At 51.0% G+C, this 18,315-nt stretch overlaps 1 protein-coding gene across 3 annotated transcripts; it reads right to left on the bottom strand.

Moving 5' to 3' along the window:
- Nucleotides 1-3,202: 3,202 nt before the first annotated feature.
- Nucleotides 3,203-18,088, bottom strand: fam184b (family with sequence similarity 184 member B). 3 transcript variants are annotated; one of them, XM_037471718.2, is made up of 18 exons: nt 17,575-18,088; nt 14,051-14,239; nt 12,347-13,003; nt 11,567-11,702; nt 11,028-11,179; nt 10,405-10,938; nt 10,206-10,313; nt 9,863-10,101; nt 9,280-9,418; nt 8,559-8,678; nt 8,248-8,380; nt 7,879-8,009; nt 7,627-7,742; nt 6,428-6,793; nt 6,188-6,314; nt 5,248-5,355; nt 4,566-4,951; nt 3,203-3,809 (listed from the first exon to the last, which is right to left on the bottom strand). In XM_037471718.2, exons 1-18 carry the CDS (start codon nt 17,728-17,730, stop codon nt 3,737-3,739), a joined length of 3,870 nt encoding a protein of 1,289 aa, XP_037327615.2. In that variant the 5' UTR covers nt 17,731-18,088; the 3' UTR covers nt 3,203-3,736. The 3 variants fall into 3 exon arrangements, with proteins under 3 accessions (XP_037327615.2, XP_037327613.2, XP_037327614.2); XM_037471716.2 differs by having other exon boundaries at nt 9,863-10,116; nt 17,575-18,087; XM_037471717.2 differs by having other exon boundaries at nt 6,188-6,302; nt 9,863-10,116; nt 17,575-18,087.
- Nucleotides 18,089-18,315: the final 227 nt, after the last annotated feature.

The raw sequence follows: 18,315 nt of genomic DNA, 5'->3' as shown, positions 1-18,315 counted from the left end.
TCGAATATATGTAGAAACAACACATGCAAAATATTTTTCCAGTACATGATGATTTAGGGGTACCACCGCTCATCTGTTTTTGTTGGATAAAGTGGTTAACAGTGCTCAATGGTCGCCATGGAGATCTGAGGTAAAGAATACTACAGCTCAAGAAAACTGAGGTGATCTTTCCTTTTGAGGTGATCTTTCTGTGTTGGGTATGTATTATTACATATTACTATCTTATATGGAGCAGGTGCGGCCATTTTACAAGAAAGCCAACGTCCCAATGGTGAGCGACAAGCGTGCATGCCACAAGATTGTAGACTTAGTCAATGCTAACAACAAGCTGCGGAAAATCTCCCAGGCCAAGCGCTCCAGTGAGACTACAGCGAAACAATTGAAGAAAATGGAGTGCAGACTTGATGCCACATTTCCGCTGTGGCCTCCAAATGTTGAAAAGCTGATTGAACCCAGAAGACCGAGTTTTCTTGGCCAGCATGAAGACTGACAGAGTGGCCACATTTGGTGTATTGGACAAAAAGCTGCAACTGAAGGTGAAGCGGTGAGAGGAGCATCAAGCTGCCGCAGCAGCCAGGCAGTACCATTGTGAAAAGGAGCTGGAGGAGATGACGGCAATGTCCAGCTTGGAGTCTGAGAGTGAGTAGGAGTCAGAGGAGGATACTAACAGTCTATCCACCATCTTTGGGTGAACCATAAGAACACTGGAACAAACGTCTTCATTCCACATGACATCCTTAGCTGACCAAGTGTCGTGTCACTGGCTATAAGGTTGAAGATGTCACCAAGGCAACAGGCTGCCTTCACGCGTGGTCTTGTTGCAGAGTCGGGTGGTGAATGTACACATCTCTCTGGATCTTACGCAACAGCTGACCGAGCAAGACGCCAAGTGCTGGAGACCATCAGTGAGGAACAGCACAAGCAGTGGACACAACCTCCATTGTGCACCCTACACTGGGACAGCAAGTTAACACCGATGCTCAGCAATGTGCGGCAGTTGGAGCGTCTTACAGTGGTTGTTGGAGATGCAGAGCGGCTGAAACTGCTTGGTAATGATCCCTCCACATGTCTCATTGGTCTGTTTCTTATAAGCCGTGAGGCCGGGAGGCTTATAAGAAACAGACCAATGAGACATGTGGAGGGATCATTGCCCGGTTGACATGCAAGTTGCTGCAGGACTGGTGGTGTGCTGACCAGGTTGTCAACATGGCATTTGACACCACTGCGTCAAACACTGGCCATCTCACCGCAGCCTGCATTGCCATACAGCTCTCACTGGGCAGACCACTGCTTCGGTCTGGGTGCCGGCACCACACTGGTTTTTGCAGACCTGAAGGTGGAGTCATCACGGTCACCGGGCGACCAATGCTGCGTTCAAAAAAATTGAAGTCAATGTACGTGCAATGAACGTGGTCAATGACTGTGCCGAGCGTCAAGCTCACATCCGACTTTGTCGCGATGGCAAGGAAGGAGCAGCACCTGCAGAATGTGCTGCAGGCAGTTGAACATGACCGCAACCAACAGCCAAACCTTTGCCGCCGCAAACTCAAGCTAATCCCTGAATAGGATGGTTACTCTTGGGTGGCGGGTGGGTAGACATATCTGGGGGAAACGCACTGGCTAGGTTCAGAGTTCAGGTTCCATTTCCTCGCTCTTTCTCCCTGGTGGTGTTTCTCAGCGGAACAGACTCTGGCACAGACTGAGCAATTAAGTTTAAGGCCCTGTTAGTTGCCAGTGAGTTAGCCACTAAGAGAGGGTTTTTTTTTTTTTTCAGTATGTAAGTACCCTTGTATTTAACAATAAGGTCCATTAAACTTTATATGTATGTCTGACATCCATCACTGCTGCACTAAATTCAGGGTAAGGCCACGTGAACATGTCCCATTGACCTCATTCATGTTTTCAATAGGACAAATGAATTGAGAATCTTGAAAGTTGAATTCTGAGAAATTCCCAAGTTGCCCAAAGGGCAAGCAAACAAATTTCAATTTATTAACCCTATAGAACACTTTTACTGTATAAAAGTTCACAGTATTCAGCATTTCCAGGTCAAACTTTTTGCAATTAGACTAAAAATTGCACATTTTCGTAATTTCGCCAAAGTTCATGTGTTAGGTGGCACCCCTAAATCTCAATAGAATTCCTCCAAACTTTGCAAAAGTCATTTTTATGTTAATTGGAACAAAATGCAATGCCAGCCAAATTGACATTTTGAGATTAAATTTTCCCATTCAAATTTGATGCACCCTAGTGTCCACCGCTATGAGGAATGTTAATGAGAAATGGAAGGCCACGAAGAATAACAAAGAGGTAAAAGGATGGTCCGAGTGGTCAAGGACGACCCTCAGACCCCCTCCAAAGCCCTGCATGTCATCTCGCTGCAGATGGTGTTGCTGTGCATGGCTAAACCACTCAACGCCGAGAGAGAACAGCTGCGTAGGCGCGTGATGCGGGAGAAGCCTTTTGTGCGCACACAGGCCGGCTGGCCTCGGGTCCATTTGTGGACAAAGATCTACAAAGATCTAGCTATTCGGTCACGACAGGAGGCGTTACGCGTGCAGGCAAAAGAACAGCGTTCCTAGAAAAACCCCTGCGGCCCACGGGGACATTTGTTGGGGGGGTCCATTATGCTGTGAACTGGAGATGTGTTGTGTTGTGTATTGCTTAATTCTGTTATGATGCATATGGGATAGTTTATCAAATTGACCTTATTTCACTATATGTATTATATACAGTATATGACAAAGAAGTTCCTGATCCAAACGGCCAACATATTATGAATGAAACTAATGGGGAATATCAAGAGTGCCCAAATGTTTGCATGTGACTGTATAGAGTGTAGAGAGAGATCATGACATTTCTATCTTAATATACAATCATAAAGTACACTTTATCCACATCCTCATTGTGTTGCTTGTGGTTGTGATGTGGTCGGTATTGGTGAACATACGTTGACCAATTAAGGTATGAAATTTAAACTATATATAATAAACTAAAATACCTATTATGATCATTTGATTGTTTTTTGCGTTGGTTGCATTTTGCTCTGGTAAATAGTTATTTATCAGTTTTACTATATTAATTAATCGACATTAAATGATACTGTGATTAAAACACATCCAGCCAGCTACCTTTACTTTAACATCTACAATCAGAGAACGGCATGAAATCTGGGTTTTTCCTGATAGAAAGAAGAAGCGAGTACAAAAACAAAATATTTTATATAATTTCTTCATCAAGATTTTTATACATTTTTGCATTGAGACACGGGTGAGTGGCGTGTATCCCTTCTGACCGGGACCTGGAGTGACAACATCCAACACTTTGCTTCTCACGGAGACACCCGCCAGCTGATCTTCAACAAATGGACGTTCTCCTGGAATAATCGCGTGGTGGAGATTAGAGCAAAGGTTTGCAATTAAAAAACAAAAAGGAAGACTGCTTTAATAAAAAAGTAAAATCATCATATGGAGACATTACAAACCATACGAACGAGATTGGGCGGGCCTGTGCTCCCGAGGAGAGGTCAGGCATGTGTTTGAGAAGCACTTTTTGGTTGAGCTTTGAGGCAATGTTTGAGATGGCCTTGCTGGTGATGAGCCCGTATGTCTGTGGATGCAGTCGTGTGTGTGTGTGTGTGTGTGTGTGTGTCAAACAGATCTTTATAAGAAGCAATGAACTGTATATGCGTAAATGTACTTGCAGCTGCTGTGTGCGTGTGTGCGATTCGTTGTGCTCAGAAGGAGAAGTATTTGGTGAACCACTCCTGTTTCAGCCCATCTGTCCCCCTCTGCTCCAGATACGGGCCCCTGCAAGACAGAACGCAAACACGTGCATTGGCTGTGGTCGTCAGTCCGTCCATTGGACAGGAATCAAAGGGAGGGAAACGTTTGTGGAAGCAGCTAAAGGGTTTGACTCTTCTATTTCACCCCACCATATTCTTCATTGTAAATACGTTCCTCACACGGTGACCTGAAAGCAGGCGGCAACCAGTTCTGACAACTGAAGCCGATGCTGGTGGTCCATTAAGAGCGCAATAGAGCATATAGAAGGGGATGCTTTAAGACGGGGCTACCTTGTGATTTTTGTGTTTTGTTTCGTCTCACAGCTTGAACACTTCATAAAACTTAAAATCTTATCGCGTTCTGTCTCACTTAGCTCCGCCCCTCTAGAGACCGTCTAAAACAAAGACGTAGTCCACACACCAATGGGAGACGTCATGGTGACTATGCCCGCATATTATATACAGTGATTGAAAGATTTAGTCATTAATATTACAATTCAACTACATTATGAAGTAAATAGCTTTGGTGAGGCTCAGTAATACACGGTACCATTACCAGCTGTGGAGAAATTAGAACAGCTGTTCTTGTGAGCCCTAAGCACTGTGCTGGTTTCTCAGTTGACCCTGAGTCTGGAACAAACTTTGATCGTTTGATTGACGGCAATATTTTCAATGAATGAGTTTGCATGCTTAGTGGCCTCGGGTGCCGGTGCGATCCGGAGCACACATTCTGAGGGCCGCGTCCCGTTCACTCCTCTCTACCTCCGCAACATGTCCGTACCTGGCTGACTGGCCCCGCAGGTGCACGTGCGGCTCCTGGCACGAGGGCGCCACGTAGCGGATGCCCGTCTGCGGCGAGGGGCAGACCGGCAGCGGGGCGGTGGGCGCCGGCGTGGGAGGGACGCAGGAGGTCCGGGATCTGGTGGAGCGGGGCAGGGACGGGGAGGAATGCCGGCCGAGGGAGAGGGAGGTGTGCTTGTGCGGGAGGGAGGAGGTGGAGTAGTGAGGGGAGGTCTGCGGTTGGGAGGTGGGCTGGTGAGGGAGGGTGGAGGAGGAGCGCTGATGGACGGAGGAGGACGAGGAGGACGAGGAGGTGGGTACGAAGACGCCGCGGTCGTGGAGGCCGGGGACGCTGGCGACGTGAGGAGGAGACTCCACGCGATTTCTCTGTTAGAGGGACACATCCACACAGTCCTTCTTACAGGGATTACATCCTAAAATAAGACATTAAATTCTATATTCTCCTTATTGTCCCTAAAAATGTATCATTTCTTCTTGATGAATAGGTAATGCAATAATATTTCAAATAAATATATATAGGCTGTGTTTTTTCTCTTCTTCTTCTTAAATGTAGCTGAAGGCAGCGAGGGCGGGTCTTTATGACTGACCCTGGCCCTGTGGAGGGATGGAAGCGAGCGCTTTGGGATGGCACCCGTCTCGCTTCTATGAACCCATGCACTCACCCTCATGGTCGGCGTGACGCTCCCGGGGCGGGACTTGTTGTCGTGCGACCTCAGGGTGCCGTTGTCCCCGGCAACGGGCGGCTGGAGCTGCATCTGATGCCTCTCTTCCTGGAGGAAAGGAGGACAAGGAAGGAGCGTCATTACGTGGCTCCTGGTTGTTGTTGTGTTGTTGTGGAGTGGTGTCTGGGGGGGGGGGGGGGGGGGGGGGGCTGCTCGTTTCCTGCTCGGCCTCATGGCGCACAAATGGCAGCCTCAGGGCGCTGCCAGAGGACACTAGGTCTCCTCTGATGATGAATGAAGACACTGCTCTAGTTCCATTTGGTCTGAGTGATCCAACATTTGGAATCCGCTCGCGGTCCTTTTGCTTGTCAACTGGCCACAAGAACTTCTCAAATAACACCCGTCAGGTCGCTTTGCAGCATTCTTCCTAATTTAAATGTATACTAAGTTCATCAGGATATAATGTCTTTCTTTGATCTCAACTCAAGTTGACCTCATTGCCAGCTCTGAAGCTTCTGACCATGTTACACGCCTATGAACTAGCAGCAACTTTGTTCAAAGATTGCTTTTGCCTTTTTGCCTTCACTGGACAGCAACAGTTAGAAGACAGATGGACCACACAGAGAGGGGTGTAAACTATGGAAATCCCTGAAAGGGAACCAACTGGGGACATTGCATTCATCCTGACCACAGAGTCACCAACACCCCCCCCCCCCCCCCCATGCTCCAGATGCATGGGGCTCCTAGTCATAGTCATGAGGTCAAACTAAAACTTAGGGGAGGGGCTTAGACCCTGATGACTATCTTTCTACATTCAGCACCTTTTTGGAGCTATCACTGCTAGCACCACGTGTGTGTGTGTGTGTGTGTGTGTGTGTGTGTGTGTGTGTGTGTGTGTGTGTGTGTGTGTGTGTGTGTGTGTGTGTGTGTGTGCTCCCACCACCAGGCGTTTAATGAGCTGGTCCCTCTCGGTGAGTCTCTCCTGGAGTCTCCCCAGCTGCAGGTCATCAGAGCGAGGCTCCCTCCTCCTGCAGCGCTCCTCCCGCTCGCGCAGTCTGCAGTTAAATCATATACACACACACACACACACTTTTCTCACATACCCGGCCTTCATGTAGAAAATCCCTAGATGCCGCCCCCCCTCCCCGCCCCCCCCACCCCACCCTCGCCCTCTACTCACTCGTTCTCGAGGGCCACGATGCGGGTCTGCAGGTGCGTCTGGGCGCTGCTGTACTCGGACACCAGGCTCTGCATCTCCTTCTTGTGCTTCCTCCTGATCTCCTCCACCTCCTCTCTCCTCTTGTCCTCCTCACACTCCTTCTTCTTCTCCTCGTCCACCTCCTCCTCTTCTTCTTTCACATCCTCCTCCCTCCTCTCCTCCCAGTGCTTCTGCGACTCTTCCAGCTTCTCCATCTCCACCCGCAGCTTCTCCACCTCCTCCTTCAGACGTTGTGCTTCCTCTTCCAGCTGGGCGTCCCTCTTCTTGCGCAAATCCAAGACTTCCTCTTCTTTCTTCTCCTCGACCTCGAGTTTCTCTTGTGCGGGCCTGAGGAGACACACATGGACAAATACATAATAAAGCTGCACAGTATACACAAATATAAATGCCAGCATGCAATTCTGTAACAGACTGCGTGACACAAACTTTCACCAAGAGGTAATGCATATCCTTTTAGACACATCTTAAATCTAAAAAGTCGGGAATGCTAGAAATAAATCAAATGTAGCCAAATGGCTACGTACTACACTTGCAGAGAGTTACATGACACAACGGCTCCCATCATTCCGTTTGGACGTTAAATACAAAGCAACAGGCAGGAGCCGAGATGGGAGCTAAGCTAAACCAGCTAGGAGTCTGACCGTGGGCAGCACGAAACAACAAGGATGAAAAAAAGACTTCAGCCGGACGCAGCAAGGGGAAGTCGTGCCGGGAAAGATGTGCATCCAGGAATGCACTACTGAATAGGTTTTGTTTTTCTGTTTTTCTGTGTCGCATATGGGTTATGTGTTTTTGTTGTGCATGCTTGTGTTGTATAATGGCAATAAATGGTCCTTGAATTTGACTCTGTCTGGATATACCTGGATTCATTCTGTTTGAAAAGCAGTGAATTGCGTTGCTAGGCAACAGCTTGGATAAATGTATGCTTCATGTCAGCGGAGGTTGTTCAAGTAGACTGGAACCAGAAAAGAACACATTTCAAATGATTAGGTGTCCTGGAGAACAGAAAAAATATTTTTTTTTAATGAAAAACAAAACAAACGTTGGACATCCATGACTGCTTGTGATTGTTTTTCCCCGTCGCCGTATGAACCAACGACGCAAACAGCCGCCAGCCGCTGCCCTCCCACAGGTCATATCATTAGTGTCACTTTCCTCACCTCTCCTTCAATTGCTTCTTCAGTGCTGCGTTTTCTCTTTGCATCTCCAGCATGGCACAGCGGCTCTCATCCAGCTGTCGCTCAAACACTTGATACTGGTTCTGCTGCTTCAGATCCTTCACACACACACACACACACACACACACACACACACACACACACACACACACACGCAAGTTGTCAATATCTGTCCTGGAGAACCATTTTTCTGCTTGTATTTACACAAGTTGTTTTGGCCTGTGTGTGTGTTACCTGCTGCAGGGCCATCATCTGTGTGTGGGCCTGCAGTTGGGCCTGCAGGTCCTCTATCTGCTGCATGTGTCTCTGGGTCATCTGCCGGCTCCACTCTGTGTGCTGCTGGGTCAACTCGGCTCGCTGCTTATCTGGTAACACACACACACACACACACACACACACACACACACACACACACACACACACAAGGGCAAATAACAAAATGAATTTGCCCGAGTGCTACAGGTACCCATCTGCTGTTGCCATGGTGAAGTGTATCCATGGCGATAGCAACTCCAGTGTTTAATTTATATTCTCAATGTGTGTATCACTCTGTGTGCATCCCACTCGTGCATGTGTGTGTTTACGTGTGCACGTGTGCGGTACCTAGCTCCAGGTGGTGCATCGTCTGCAGCCTGTTCCTCTCAGACAGAACGTCTTCCTTCGCCTGTCTCTCCAGCGCCTGCAGAGCCTTGGCGTGGCTGTGCCTCTCCTCTCCTGAAGACTGGGTTTGGGGCTCCTAAGACACATAAACACACACACACACACACACATACACGCACACAGTAGCACTTAGCCGCACGTACGGAGCAGACACGTGCGCACTCCAGTGGGATCACGTTACAAAGCCTCTTCATCACCAAGGCCACTAAATTATTCATCACAGAGAGGAAGACCTATGAAAGATTTCAGGGTACCTGAAGTAGATCCTTCAGTTTCTTGTTTATCTCCTTGGTGTCCTGGACCTCCTTCCTCAGCCTGTTAATTTCAGGGTTGCCATGGCAATCGTCTCCTGAGCTCTGCTTGGTTTTCTCTGCCTAGCGAGGGAACGGTATGCGTACAGTAATCCTGAGATGATGAGGTTACAATCAGGCCCCGAGTGTTAAATGAGGCTTTTGTTCCACCCACTCGAGAAATAAGTAAATAGACTAAGGACCTAATTATGCTACTTCTTACACCAGTACAGAAGTAAAAGCACTAACAGAATCATTTTAAAAACACTCCTTTACAAGTCAATGTCCTGCCTTTATTATAGATTTTTATATTTATATTTATAGAGCAGACAAATGGCTTCTTAGTTATTACATTATAATATAGTACTGTATTAGATTCTTATTGTTGATTTGATTAAATTCAAGATGTGTTTTTAATGGTGTAGCATTAAAAAGCGCACACACTATAGAAGGGTGTAGTATCACCTCAACATCCTCATAATCCTTTTAAATGTCGATTTTTTTGTGTTGCAGCTTCTTAAATGTTTCAATGACGGCGCGCTGATTGAGAGGAATCCACGAAAGTAGCTTCATCCAACGGGCCTCGGGTCCACTGCGGCCCACCGTGTGCGCTTCCCCTGCGAGCCGCGGGGGGGTGGGGGGGGGGGGGGGGGGGGGAGGAGGAGGCGAGAAGAAGAAGACCCACCTCGCTCAGCTGACCCTGCAGCTCCGATATGTGCGCCTGCAGCTCCTGCTCTTTGTTCTGCCAGCGCTGCTCGCTCTCGGCGACGGCGGCGTTCATCTCGATCCTGAACTCCGCTCTGAGGCGATCCTCGCACTCCGCCCTGCAGGCACGCATCAACATCACCTTCCACGTACTCATTTGAAGTGTTTGGTATCACAGATGGGATAGAAATCACACTTTTTCCTGAGCGCTAGTGTGGTTTTCTATTTGTTTCTATGTATACATTCAGAGATTAGGATCTCGCTCCGTGCTACAGGAGCAGAAACCTGTACATCTCTCACCTGCAGGTTTTGTGCATTTTTGCATGGAAAAGACCCCCCAAAAACGGGGATGTTGGGGATTGTCTGCATGCACACTGGATTTTAGAGTCGTTTCAAAGTTACTAGCTGGAGTTTTCATTTCATTTTCCGGCAGCCATCGGGACACTGTTCAGTATCGGTTCATAGAGAATTCCCATCATCCCCTCGAAACAAACTGAATCGGATCCCAGTGGTTTTGATCCCCTATTTAAATCCTTTGCTTCCCAATAATCAGCTTCCGCTACCTGATGCGCTCCTCGGTGTGCCGCTGGCTCTGGTCGAGGAGGCTCCGCTCCGTGCTCAGGCGGCTCTGCTCCAGGACCTTCTCCTCCAGCCGGTGCTTGTCGCTCCTCAGGGACGCCGTCTCCCTCTGCTGCCTCTCCGCCTCCTCCTGCATGCGGGCCATCCGAGTGCGGGCCTGACGGAGCTCCTCCTCCAGGTGGGCGCGCTGCGGCCCGCTGGGTGCCGCGGCCTCGGGGGCCCCCTGCTCCTTGCGGTCCTGCATTTGGATGGCAGACCGCAGCCTACAGATCTGAGAGCCCCAGAGCGTAGGAATGATTTCACTGGAGCTATGGCATGTGGTCAAACCTCGTTGGTGGCGTCGTTCAGCTTCATCCTCAGCGCCTCCATTTCCCTCTCCAGCTCGCTGCGTAGCTCCTCACCGGTCCTCCTCTCCTCGTCCAAACGTGAACACACCTGCCGAGGAAGCGTTATGACATAAACGACTTCTTCTTTTGACCCCTTTGACCCACAATACATCTCCCCTTTAAATCCGACACACGCTGACCTCTTGGTTGGTCTTCCTCTCTGAGCTCAGAGCCTCCTGGACGCCCTGGAGCTCCGCGGCGTGCCTCCTCATCACCTCCTCGATGGCCTTCCGTACCTGCTCCTTCAGCCGCTTTCTATCCTCCTCTGCCTTCTCCACCAGCCTCCTCTTCTCCTCCTCCAGCTTCTGCTGCACGTTGGCCCTCTCCGCCTCCACCTGCTCGATGCTCTTGTCCAGCTGCAGGCGAATGCGGACCCTTTCCACCTCCAGCTCCTTCCTCTGGCAGTCCACCTCCTCCTCCTTCTCCCTCCTCAGGCGCTCTTTGACGCCCTCCAGCTCCTCCCTCTCCTCCTCCCTCTCCCGCCGAAGCCTTTTCCTGTCCTTCTCGAACTTCTCCTTCTCCTGCTCCCTTTCCCTCCGCAACTCGTCCCTCTCTCTGTCCATGTCCTTCTGCAGCTTCTCCCGCTCGTCGTCCGCGTGCTTCTGGATGCGCCGCAGCTCCTCCGTCTGGGCCCGCACCATCTCGGAGCGCAGACTGGACAGGGCCTCGGCGTGCTGAGGGGACACACACACACACAGCCAATGGGGCCCGATGCAGCAGGAGGCGGCGGCGGCGTCGGCGTCTCTAAGCGCGCGGCCCTTACCTGGCGGATCTGCCGGGCGTGGTCGCTGCTCCTGCCGCTGCTCTGCAGCTCCAGCTCTCGGTTGCGGCTCTGCAGGCGGCTGGCCTGGCTCCTCAGCTCCTCCAGCTCGGTGCACACGCAGGCCTCGCAGCCCCCGCGGTTCAACAGCTCCTCTGGCACACACGGGGGGGGGGGGGGGGGGGAGGAGGCGCCACAAATGAACGCGCGCGCACGCTGATGGGTAGAAGCCTCGGTGGCAGCCGGACGCAACAAAAGGTGGCTGTCACTTTAAACTCGCTGTCTCGCAATAGATAAAATGTCTTTGTGCTGACCGGGCGTGATGACACTTTGATGGAACTGTTTGCTGTTGTTGGAGGATGAATAATGGCGTTTGTTGCGTTCCCTGTACACATTACAGACTTAATTAACGCTGAGTCAGAGTTTCCGTTGGGAACGCACTGAGCTCAGCGGCAGACGGACGGGCGAGACGACGACGGGTGAGAGCGGGAGGGAATTGTGGGTGGGGGGGGGGGCTGGGGGGGGGGGGGCACAGACTGTACCTGCTCTGCTCTGCAGCTCGTCCTCCTGCAGCAGCAGCCTCTCCTTGGCGACGGAGAGCTCCTCCTCCGCGCGCCTGGCCGCGCCCTCGGCCTCCAACACGCGCCTCCGGTCCAGCTCCAGCTCCTCCTCCAGGTCCTGGTGGTGTCACCCGCGCCAACCCCCCCCCCCACCCCCACAAAGCAAGACGGGAGATGGGAGTTGTTGACAAAGAGGAAGGGAGGAGAGAAGAAAGACAGGTGAGGGAAGCAGCCTTTGACACAGATGAGGAGGTGAGGACGGAAAGGACACGAGTCAGGGAGAACAACATGGGGGAGGGGGGGGGGGGGGGGGGTCGGGGAGCTGCTGTCTCCCGGCTATGGGCGGGTAATGGTTGCTCGCGGGGCTTCTTAATGCTTGTGCGCGAGGTGGTAATGGCGGTGGTGCGGCGGATCCATCCCATCTCAAACTGCTCATTAGCAGAGAGTTGGCAGCGGGAGCAGCACTCAGGGGGAGCAGGAGGAGGTGAGACAGCCAGATCCACGCACTCCCCTCTCTCCCCTCTCTCTCCCCTCTCCATGCCTCCAACCCGCTCCCTCTTCCCGTCAGCACCATCTAATGATGCTGGCGGCATCCGAGACAGGAAGCTGCCACATTTCAATTTCCTCTCCCCTCCGTTTTAACCGCCCTCCAGTTTCGGTGTGTGTGTGTGTGTGTGAGTGCGTGTGTGTGTGTGTGTGTGTGTGTGTGTGAGTGCGTGTGTGTGTGTGTGTGTGTGTGTGTGTGTGTGTGTTCCTGTGTACCTGTATCCGCTCTTGCAGTTTGACCGTGTTCCTCTTGCCCTCCGACAGCCTCTCCAGGTGGCCCTCCACCTCCGCCTCCGCCCTCTTCACCCTCTCTTTTAGGGCACTGTGCATTCCTCTCTTCTCCTCCTCCTCCCTCTCCTCCCACCTACGCCGCTCCTCCCTCCTGTCCGCCTCCATCCCCCTCCTCATGTCCTCCCGCTCCTTGTTGAGGTCGCTCATCCTTTGCTCCCACTGCTTCTTCTCCTCCCTGGCCGCGCGCCCCCTCTCCTCCTCCGCCCGGTCGCCCTGCTCACGCAGCGCCTCCAGCTCCTCCGAGAGCCTTTGCACTTTTTCCGAGTCCTCCCGTTCCTCCTCCCTCCTGTCTTTCTCGTCATCCCTTTGTTTCTGCTCCTCCTTCCGTCGACTCTCCTCTTCGGCCACTTTCTTCAACTCCTCACACGTGGCGTCCAGCTGCAGGATCTGCTCCGCGGCCTCCTCCAGCTCTTTGCTCAGCCGCAAGTTCTCCTCCCGGGCATCGGCCATGTGGGCCTTGGCCTCCCGGAGCTCCTCCTCCGCTGCCTGGAGCCTCTCCTCAAACTCTTTCCTCAGCTCCGACCCCGTCTCACGCTCTCTCTCCTCCGACTGGATGCGGAAGACCTCGAAGTCCGCCTGCACCTGCGAACACAAAGGAGAAGGGGTCCCCTTAGAAAACGTCTCATTTGATTACGGCAGGTTCTGGTTCTGCCTCCTTTCCCTCCGACCGGGCCTCCAGCAGCTTTACACTTTCAGGTGGTGTGCCATGAAGACATTTAACTATTTTCATACAGGCCAGCTACAGCATAAATTTTAAATCCACTTTAATAAGACATAAGGTCCGTTGAGTAAGTTAGGTTTCCAGTTTCCACTGCCACCCAAATGTGGTCCTTTTGATTCGGGGTGCAAAAATATATCATGGTAACGGCCCAAATCCAAGATGTCAACAGCAAAATTCTTTTGCTTTTTAAAATGAAGTTTTAGATTTTTTTATTTACTTTTACTTGTGCCTGTGACAGGACCAGGATTCATAAGTAAGTTTCACAATGGAGTGAGGAGTCCTGAAAATATAAAACCTGTTTAATTGTGCAAGTCTTTCCTCTCCTCATGGCGTCCTTTAATCACTCTCGTATGGGTGTGCTTATAATATGGGAGGGACATTCGGATGAAAATATAGTATTTGCTTTTTATAGCCGGCGCTATAAAATAAAAGATAAGGAGGTTCATGTCACATCACTTCCTGTCTCCTGACATGCATTCTGTTCACAAAGAGCTCATGGGAAAGGCATGTGTGTCTCATGATGCATATCGATGTCTGAGGCCTCAGGCTATCTGAGCTAGGCTGACTATTGTAGGTCACCTGAAGGGGGGGCTTGGATTCGCTAGCTTGTACACGTGGCATTACGGGCAATACACCGAGTCCTTGACTGAGGTCAGCTGATCTCACAACCAAGAGCTACACACACACACACACACACACACACACACACCATAGACTGTGGATGGGAAACTGACGCAGTCGCTGTGACATCACCCTACAGTTCAGAGGACCGCAGTTCTGAAGCCTAGAGTTCGAAATGTCCTCGTTGTCATCTTTGATTTTGGCCTTCTCTATGTGCCACTCATCTGACCCCTTATGAGACAACAGTTTACAAAATGACTCCGCTTTGTACACACACACACACACACCTGGGCCCCAGCTCTCTGCTGCTCATCCAGAGAGTCCTGCATCTCCAGGAGGCGTGTCCTCAGCGGCGACCCCTCCCCTTCGTGGCAGGTCTCCACCAGGATGCGGTGCACCTCGTCGTGGTGGGCGTGACTCAAGGCCTGCAGCGCCGCCTCCTGCTCCTCGTTCTTCATGTTCAAGGAATAAATCACCTGGAGAGCATCAACAACAGGGAAGGATTTACTCGTTCATCAACTCGGCCATTCACATCACTTTCAGGAGTTGAAGTGTTTTACGGTTTTCTGTCCCTCGTGTTGAGAGATTTGAAGTACTTTTGTGTAGTCTTCCTCCTATTTTTGGAACTGCAGAATAATAAGTGTTGAGTTTAAGCTGACATTGAAAGATTTATTTGCAGACCGTCGATAAGAACCGATTAAAATTGGCCCAGTTATTTGTAGTAGAATAAAACTGTTCTTTCTATTCCTGTTCTTTTGACAGGCCTGATATCATTGACATCAAACTATGTGTGTGGGAGAGGGGGAGGGGGGGGGGGCACTGCAACAAACAGAATGAAAACTGACACCAACATATTTTCTGAGCCAGTATAATAACAACTGCAAACTGCCGCAGATTGGACGTGGTAACTCAATAATCCTCAAACCCGGAGCGCAGAGGTTATACTGCTTCAGCGTGGCCATGTGTGGAGTCCTCATATAGTCACTGACTAACACCTGAAATACGGCCCTTTTCTCCCCCGCTATCCTCCGTACCGCCCATTCCACATCTACTGTGTCATCATCTGCTCCTCCCAGCCCTGATGGCTCACTTACACATATATCCGCAGAGGTGTGTGTGTGTGTGTGTGTGCGCGCGCACATCGGCTCATATTTTGCCCGGACGCCTCTCTGTCTGCAGCATACAGCTGGCACAGCTCTGCTGGACATTCCCTCCATGTGAGCTATGGTGTGTGTGTGTGTGTGTGTTTGGGGGAGCGTGTACCCCCCTCTCTAACGCACACACACAAGCGCCTTTAATCTACAATGGATTTCCTATTAAAAAGCAACAGATATCGATGGCAGATGGGACAAATGTTCAAATGCTGAGCTAGCGGTGAATTCACGAGGGTGACCCATGAACTTTGACCCGGGACTTAAGAGGACCTAAGGGGACTCTGAATGAAGGAAAGGGTGCGTAAGTGTGTGTGTGTGTGCGTGTGTGCTGTTCTTGTCAGTCCTCCTTGGCCACAGTGAGAGCAAGGAGGCTGGAGAGGAAAATAAAGCAGGAAGGAGGGAGCGAGAGGACAATCAAGCTGCATGTCCAGAGCTGCAGTAGATGAACATCCAAACATTACAACCGCACAGCATTCTGGGAAGTCTCTCCACACACTTGGCAGCAACAGCCCCATCAAGGTCGCGGGCTGATGCTAGCGGTTGTTTGTGTTGTTGGATGGGGTTTGCGGTTCAGTCCCCTGAACCGCCACACACACACACACACAGAGTTCCAAAAAACATTTAGCTAGATAACCTCTCAAATGAACTTACAAGATAACGAAATGTATATAAATATCTTACTTTTTGTTCATCCATTCATATGACAGGGACTATAAATATAGGCTGTATTACATGTAAATAATATGCAATCGATACTGTGCATATGTCTAGTCATGGCTAATGTACAACCCTTGTTCCCGGTTTAAGGGATTGAATGCAAAAGGAAATTTGCTTGATTCCAAGCACAAAGAAAACATATTTCACAAATCACCTACGACTACAACGACATGATGAAGACTGTAAATTGCCCTGAGATCCCCGTATTGATCCTGCCAGTCGATAGAGCTTCCCATGTCGGCCTCTCCAACCAGGGCCAGTGCTTATTGCCAATAACTTCATACTCAGCAGTGCATGGAATGAGTATACCGTCTAAAGGAGCCCCGGGACGAGGCTTTATGAAAACTGTGTGGAGGGTTGGAGTGGGAGATACACACACACACACACACATCAATGAGGGCACCGGGTGTTCTGCACTACGAAGCGGGGACCATCGGCACAGATTAAGCGAGAGAAGAACAGGAAGTCAGACAGACAGAATTAGAGCTGCCAATCAAGCGTGTTGCCATACTGCACACGTGTGTCCTTTAATGTGTCACCGTTGGACTCTGCGAGTCACCTCAAGAGACTCTTCCCCGTGTGTTCATTCCCGTGCGCAAGTCCGTGCACGCGCACGGGAACATTCACAACAGCCGGCCGGTCTGTGCTTTCTTTCCGCCGCCTTGTTCCTCCACGAAAACACACTCTGGCAGCAGCCATTCCAGCGGGGCGGACCACTCTCAGCGGCAAAGGGATGGAGGAAGGCCAATGTGGGGGCGGGGGGGGGGGGGGGCTGCCCTCTCGTACACACACACACACACACACAGAGGCAGAGGTTGATAAATATATAAGGTTACCACAGCTGACCCATTTCCCGCTTCCTCTCCCTCCAACACTCAAATAAACCGTGTGTCACGCGCCACGAGGAAAACGCTTACACCGAATACGTGATTCTTATGTTTCATCAGCACAATAGGCTTCAGGTGTATTCACTGTGCTCATGGGAAGAGCGAGAGAAGCAAGTCTTGGCTTCTGTTTCATTTTAGTGGATACGGTCAAAGGGGTAGGTTTGCCAAATTCCAAGCACGGACCCCAAACCCTGACCCCACTCCCCCGAGCTTGTCTGTGTTTGTCTTTGTTTTGATGCATCCTAGGAAGAGGCTCTCTGAACGACACGCTGCATATGCAACACACACACACACACACATGCAGGCTACACAGAGGTGAGTCCTTAAGGGAGGGTGGTAACTGCACTGTCATCAGTAATTGCCATAGCTCAACAAGCGGCGGGTCATGCCCTGCTTCTGTAAGCAACGTTGTGCACCATGCAGAGAGGGAGAATCCCCACATAGCAACGCTCGCTGCACCCCCCCCCCCCCCCCCTTCCCCTCCACCCTCGGGGTCCAGTGAATGTTATTGATTACTCCAATGATGCATTACCATAAGCCTCTGGCTACCCTTTTTAGTCTCTGCTGGTCCGGCATGTATGCAATCTTTAAATCTTTTAGATTTTTTAAATACAACCATCTGTAAATCGATGCTGCGGACAGCCCATACATCAACTGATAATTACATCACTCCTAATTGATGCCCCGGAAGGTTTGGCTCCCAAATAGGAGACCCTGAAGCTCCCAGTGATGTCTGATTGGCGTGTCAGTCACGAAGACCCACGGAGCCAAGTTTCCCGATGGCGATGCTTTGGCTGTACGGTATAAAGGTGAACATGCAGGTAGAGCTTTGAGTTGCTTCTCTATTCAGAACGTTTATTATCTAAATGTCCTCTGATCAATTTCACATGCCTGTGTCTGTAGGCGTTTACTATTTATTTTTTTTACTTGCGATGATCCGCTGTTGCCACTCGAGGTGCGATGGCAGCTCCCGCGAGGCAGCCATCAGATCATCGAATCAGCCCCTGACAGATCCGGTGACCCCCCCCCCCCCCCCTCCCCTTCCCCCCTTACCTTGGTGAGCTGAGCGATCTTCTTGCACATCTTGCCGTGCATCTTGTAGTCGTACAGCTCCGGCTCGATGTTCGTGAACTCTGCCGCAGTCCCGTTAACCGCGGAGCCCGGCGGCCCGGGGGGCTGTGCAGCCTTACCGGTGCCCGCTGAAGCCATAACTTGAAAAGACCTCCCGGACCGCCGGTGGCGAGTCAAATGTGAGCCCCGGCGCCTCTCAGATCGGAGCCCCGTGTCTCATTCGTGCGTCGGTGCACCCCCGCCCGTCTCGAGCGATTCGCTGGGGAACATTTGGCGGTAGATCGGCGCGGTCTCCGCTGTCCGCCCGGTGATCACGGAGGTCTCGCGCTGGAAGCCCATCGGGGACGCGCCGAACGACCCTTTTCTCGGCTGTCAACACCTTGATGTATGCTTTATTCTAAGAGGATGATGGCGTGCGGGCCACCACCTGTCTCGCGAGGGGCGTGTGTATCCTATACATCATTACCAGAGAGAGAGAGAGAGGTAAAGAGTGAGAGAGAGAGAGAGAGAGAGAGAGAGAGAGAGAGAGAGAGGCGCACTGCTGCAGTGCTGCCCCGCCCCATGCCGGAGCTGCTGTATCAATCAACGTGCGAGGAGGTAGGGGTGGGGTTGTTACTCCATCAGTGGGATGAATTACTACTACCACTACTAGTAGGCTGTGGGCTGGAATGCCATAGCAGAACAAACGCACACCCTGTGCTTACTTTAGTGCAACTGTGCACA

Source organism: Pungitius pungitius, chromosome 9 (assembly GCF_949316345.1).
Source record: "Pungitius pungitius chromosome 9, fPunPun2.1, whole genome shotgun sequence".
Lineage (NCBI taxonomy): Eukaryota > Metazoa > Chordata > Actinopteri > Perciformes > Gasterosteidae > Pungitius > Pungitius pungitius.
Note: the sequence above shows the minus strand (reverse complement) of the source record. Positions and strands in the feature narration are given on the sequence as shown.